Below are 6020 nucleotides of genomic sequence, written 5' to 3'. Positions count from 1 at the left end.
CTTTGAATTTAAAAATAAAAACACTTAAAGGGAAAATTCAGGTAAACACTGCTGAATTGCTAACTATTAAAATGTTTAGTATGTGTTGGCATAAATGTTTGCTAGTCATTATAACCAAAAACCCATCTCAATTATCAATAAACACTTGTAGAAAAAACTGATTTTAACCCATTTTTATGCATTCCCAATCTAATGGACCACTATGATGATAAAAATGGCTTAAAAAAAATTAGCTGATAAAATGCAATGGAATAGCTTGGATGTAACACAAGCAATGAGTTCTACATTCTGACCAATGGTATTTAATTTTATATATATATATATATATATTTTTTTTTTTTGATACAGGCAGGCTGAAGGTAAAGTACTTGATTTGATTTCCTCCCGAGAACGAGGAAAGTCTCAAAATACAAAAGGTATTTATAAACCATTTATCTACATTAGAAAGAAATAACTAACCTATATGGAAATTCAGAGTATTGTCAAAAATGATGCACTATTTGACTGTCTCGAGCACCAAATGATGAAGAACTTGTTAAGTGGCAGCATGATACAGGCTCAGAATGGTGTTTTAAATGGCGGCATGGACTGCACCTTTGCTAACACATCTTGACTTGCCTTTTTGGAGCTCCATCTTTAATGAGCCAGTTTCATTAAAGCACTGCAATAATGGTGACTATCGAGCAGAACAAGAGTCCAAAAGTGACCAAAACGGTCGTTATAACAGGACTATTCTCTGACTCACTAATATCACTTCAGTTATGCACCGTTATAGTCTGTTTACAGTTAGAACAAGCCTGATTGCTTGCATCAGGCAAACCCACTGCATGTTCAGTGGTAGCTATGAGCAGCGTGTCCAGTGTGATCTCTGTACACTTGGCAATAAAACGAATGAACGGCCGAACATCACCCTCGTTAGCGGTGTCCAAGGCGGCGTAATACTCCGCCCTCTGCTCTTTCCGGATGGTGATTGGTGGGTAATTTGCCTGCATCAACACTAGGTTCATCAGAAGCCTTGACGTCCTTCCGTTCCCATCTACGAATGGGTGTACGTAGACGAGTTTGTAGTGCGCCAGAGCAGCAAATTCCACAGGATGAAGGTGCAGAGCTTCATCTGAATTAAGCCATTGTACTAGCTCCTGCATGTGCCGCTCCACATCGTTCGGATGCGGTGGAATGTGGTGGCCTACAAACACTTGGCTAGCTCTGAATCGCCCCCCTTCCACAGGATCAGTGTATCCCAGCACTCGCCGATGGATCTCCAGGATATCGTTGACTGTGACGGCTCCAGGGCGCGACAGTAGCGTGGTGTTGATGTACTTCATGGCAGCGTCAACACCAATAGCTTCGTTCTGCTCGTGCAGGCTCTTCCCCGGCACGGCGTAGCGTGTTTCAATGATGTGCCGGATCTCAGACAGGGTCAGCGTGTTGCCCTCGATGGCCACCGTATGGTAAATGTGGTGGTAATAAGTCTCCTCCAGGATCCGACGAAGAGCAGAATTGCCTTTTGGGATGGCCATAAGACGTTGCACTTTGGCGTCTATGATGCCAAAGTGACGCTGGTCAATTTCCTCCACTAGGGGTAGTGTGCGATCACGGCTCACCAGCGCTCTCTGGTGGCAGGGTGAAATGGCGAGCGCTTTGCTGTACAGGTGGTCGGCCTGGACCACGTCCTTCTCCTCCTCTAGGATGGTGCCTAGCTCAGTGAGGGCGTCCACAAAGTCTGGGTTCATGTTCAGCGCGTGGATGAGAAGTTTGTGCGCCTTCTCCTTTTTCCCCTGTTTCTTCATCTCCAGGGCCTGCTGAAGAGCTGCCTTTGCCTCCGACTGTGATTCTGTGAACAGAAATCCGTGAGATTAATTTAAATATGATACAAAACCAAGCGCTTGTGCGTTTTCCACCACGGCTGGTCCGAGTCCAAGAACTGCTGATGTAAAATGGCAGTAGTGTCATTTTGTCACACTGACAACAACTGAAGTGACTTGAGCAGGTTATTCCTTCACCACCATTAAAATAAGATATAAAGATTACTGTTGAATAATTTTGCAAAATTAAAAATACCACAACTGACAAATGCAAAAACCTACAGTTCAAACATGTGCCTCCTTTAAAATGTAAAGAATGTGCTCTTGTATATAACTGTCTATTTGATTGATCAAATTAATTAACCGGAAACATTGCATCGAGTATTGGAATACCGAAATTTTTGCCTTTTTTCATCTCGCATACACAGGATTCATTTCACACAGGACTTTCTCCACCCTACCTTTGCTGGGCTTGGGCTTTTGAGGTAGTAGCTGAAGCGCAGTGTAGGGTACGGTGAGGCTGGTCGAGTGCCCCACAGCACGATGGGTGTTGCCCCAAAGATGGCAGCGCAAGAGGGAGATGCCTTTCAGTTTGGCACAACAATTCTCCTCCACACCCACCAGAGGCAGCAGCAGGACCAACACCGAGCTCAACAGGATGAAGAGAACAGGCCCCCAGCCCCATAGCAGAGGACTAGCGCTGACGTGACGCAACACCGTTATCGCTGCCATCAGTCTAGATGTCCTGCTTTACCGAGCCTCATGTTCAGCATTCTGTGAAGGAAAGCAGGATCTGGGGTTAGTGTTTCTGAACACCTGACTCAAATCGCCTGAGTCTGATTGTTCCTGATTTGACGGTTATGGATTGGGATCCGATGTTAGAATTGTATCAGAAACGAAAACATACCATAAATGATCGTTACCCTGAAACAGAGATTGTTAGATTTGGAAGAAAATTCCATGCAAATCAAATACCAGCGTAACCAATATCACTAAGTCATATGGCGTCATCAACTGGGTGACTGTGGACCAAATACAGATCCAGCAAAGTATTTGAGCAGATTGAAGCAAAGATTCGTTAAAACATACTGTAGTAAAACCGATCAACATACACTATGGCCAAAAGTTTCTGGACACCTGACATTCAAACAAATTTGTGCTTTTAGAAGATCCTATTCCAGATTTTGTCCGCCTTTACTGTTATAATAACCTCCATTCTTCTGGGAAGGCTTTCCACTATATTTTGGAGCGTGGCTGTGGGGATTTGTGTTCATTCAGCCACAAGACTGACAGTAGTGAGGTCAGACCCTGATCTCTGGTGAGGAGGCTCCAGTTCTCCCAAAGTTGTTCAGTGGAGTTGAAGTCAGGGTTCTATGCAGAACACCTCGATTTCTTCCACTCCAATCTTGGACAAACCAGGTCTTCATGGAGCATGCTGGAACAGATTTGGGTCTCTTACTTCCAGTGAAGGGAAACTGTACTGCTACAGAGTACAAAGACCTAACCCAAACAATTGTGTGCTTCCACGTCGGTGGCAACAGTTTGGGGAAGAACCACGATATGGATGTGAAGGTCAAGTGTTCGCAAACTTGTGGCCGTAACGTAAACGATTTCGCCGAAGCCAGCTGTTCAGGAAAGGGAAGCGTTTTCAGACTTTCACACACCAGTATCAGTAAAGGAAACAATGTTTCAGGATGACTGAACAAGACAGGAACATGTACAGATGTCTCATCTGTTCAGACTCTTAACTATGAAGATATGATGTAATCGTTATATAAACGTGTCAGTAGTGTTTCTCTAAAGTCCTGTGGTGTACATAATTCTCCTGAGTGAAAAGAAAAAAGAAACACAACCAGAAACCAGAGTATGAAACCACTGTCGGGGTTATAGTGGTTACAGACAGTGTATTTATGTGAATCAGCTGAAGAGACATATGTCTGATGCAACACATTCAGCTACAGTCTAACAGCAGCAGGAGGAGATGTATAATTATAACCGCTATATAATTTGCCATCACACCTTAAATTAAGTAATAAGCTATTTGACAATTTATATGTAACCCAGTTATAGTTCAAACCCGCACTAACAGTACACACTAATCTCATCCCCACCTGTGGAAGCAGACTACTCACAAATACTACTGAATACAACAACAGTACACACGGCCTGACCTTACTTATCCGTTAATTCCTAACAGATCGATATTGTAATCAGGAAATAAGAGTTCATTTCCGCGTGGCGTCACCTGCTTACCTTTCCATCAAGGAAACAACAACGCTTTTCTGCAAAATGTGAATAAAGTCTGTGAGTTTCTACTCGTTTAATCCTCAGCTACGTCTGTAACACTGCTGGTCCACTTCCGGGAATGTGACGTAGCTTTGAACTCCAACGCGGTTCTGAATGATGCTTTGGAACGTGGAACGTGCTCGATGATTGGCTGATTCCAGGTTTTGCGCGCGCCTAAACAGCAACACGTTGACCCGATCGTAGGGTTTTCTGATTGGATAAAAACAATTCTGCTGTTCTATTGGATACGAAATGCTCAAATACACGCCTTTTATGAATAATAGATTAAATTATTTAATAAATATGTTTTTTTTTTTATATTAAATGCTTGGCATGACCTAGATATTTATAGTACACACACACACACACACATATTTTTTAAAAAGTATTTATTAAAAAAAGAAAATAAAAAAGTCGGCTGTGCTTAATGCAGTCAATAACATGACCACTAAAGGGCGCCATAATTCAGTGTTTTTAAAAGCAGTTGTCTTTTTTTTAAAAACATTCACCCACCTTATTATTACACATATACAACCATATTTTACTCTATAGACACTATACAGGTGCATCTCTAATACACAAAGTGAATTATTTCAAGCCTTTTTTTGTTTTGTTTTAATGTTGATGATTACTGCTTACAGCTCATGGAAATCAAAAATCCAGTATCTCAAAATATTAGAATAAAGAATTTATAATACAGAAATGTTGACGTTATGAAACACGTAGTAAAGTTCCACTTTTTTTAATTAGGGGAAAAAATGAACTTTTCCATGATATTCAATTTTTTTTAAATGCACCTGCAGTAACACTGTTTGTGGTGCTTGTATGAGGTATTTTAGAGTTTCATGATTGAACATGTTCATCTGGAGTTATTTTTACTCTGATAAAGGGGTGGTGTTGGGGATATCCTGTGCTCTTTGGCCTGGCTCCATTTAAAACATTTATTAGAATATCTCCCAGGGTTTTGTACATGACCTTTCATTTCAACGCTTGTGATGGTTATATCACAAGAGTCCCATGCAATGTGAACCGAATGTTCAAAAGACTATTACTCCTACCACATACTGCTGTTCAAAGGTATCAGAACATTTTAGATAACCACAGTATTTGACTTGGGAAGAATTAATAGCTGGATTTTATAGTCTAACATGTAACAATACATAGTATACAGTGGTGGCTCAACAGTTTAGGCTCTGGGTTACTGATCAGAAGGATCTGGGGTTCAAGCTAGATCAGAAGGATCGAGAGTTATTATTAATTTAGATAGATTAATTTATTGATCATTTATTCATAATTTACATAATTATATAATTTACAATTATTAATTTATTGAAGAACAATACATCATACTTTTTATCCATTTATACTTACTTGTTGTGGAACAGTTATTCAGTTTATGCATCTTCATTAACTGCAATGTGCTTCCGGGGTTCTCTTTGTTTTTTAAGGATGTACTGTTTGGGTTCTATAATGTACAAAAAGCTAAATTTAATGAATACGTTATTATTAATCTATTATTGCTCCTTGCAGAAATTTCACATTCACAGCAGTAAATTCACTCATCAAAATCCCTTATTCATTGTTTTTTTTTTTTTTTTTTAGAAGAGAGGTCCAACAGTACATCCAAAAAATATTTCATCATTTAAGAATCGTAACGCTCTTAAGACAATAAACTTCTTTCACCTTTTTAATTTATTTGAGTAAAGTTTTCTGGGGTTTTTTTCCTTATGTATACGCATATGTGTATAAATGATGCTTCGCTTTCATTATCATTTCACTGTATATAATTTTTACATTTTGCTATGTAATTGTATTTTTGATACCTTGTCATTAATAATAATAATAATAATAATATTAATAATAATAATAATAATTTAAAAATAAATAAATAATAAATAATAAATAAATAAATAAATATTAAATCTCGCG

The 6020-nt window shown here is 39.4% G+C and overlaps 1 protein-coding gene across 2 annotated transcripts; it reads right to left on the bottom strand.

Moving 5' to 3' along the window:
• Nucleotides 1-330: 330 nt before the first annotated feature.
• Nucleotides 331-4532, bottom strand: ficd (FIC domain protein adenylyltransferase). 2 transcript variants are annotated; one of them, XM_053610129.1, is made up of 3 exons: nt 4051-4532; nt 2267-2579; nt 331-1834 (listed from the first exon to the last, which is right to left on the bottom strand). In XM_053610129.1, exons 2-3 carry the CDS (start codon nt 2535-2537, stop codon nt 756-758), a joined length of 1350 nt encoding a protein of 449 aa, XP_053466104.1. In that variant the 5' UTR covers nt 2538-2579; nt 4051-4532; the 3' UTR covers nt 331-755. The 2 variants fall into 2 exon arrangements, with proteins under 2 accessions (XP_053466104.1, XP_053466103.1); XM_053610128.1 differs by having other exon boundaries at nt 4059-4532.
• Between the last annotated feature and the right edge of the window lie 1488 nt (nt 4533-6020).

This window comes from Ictalurus furcatus, chromosome 22 (assembly GCF_023375685.1).
Source record: "Ictalurus furcatus strain D&B chromosome 22, Billie_1.0, whole genome shotgun sequence".
Taxonomy (NCBI): Eukaryota; Metazoa; Chordata; class Actinopteri; order Siluriformes; family Ictaluridae; genus Ictalurus; species Ictalurus furcatus.
Note: the sequence above shows the minus strand (reverse complement) of the source record. Positions and strands in the feature narration are given on the sequence as shown.

Excerpts from the sequence above, each read along its gene's own strand:
- ficd (XM_053610129.1), bottom strand. The coding sequence starts at position 2,537 with ATGGCAGCGATAACGGTGTTGCGTCACGTCAGCGCTAGTCCTCTGCTA. Across the intron at positions 1,835-2,266 it reads AAAGCCCAAGCCCAGCAAAG|AATCACAGTCGGAGGCAAAG; the intron begins GTAGGGTGGAGA and ends TTCTGTTCACAG.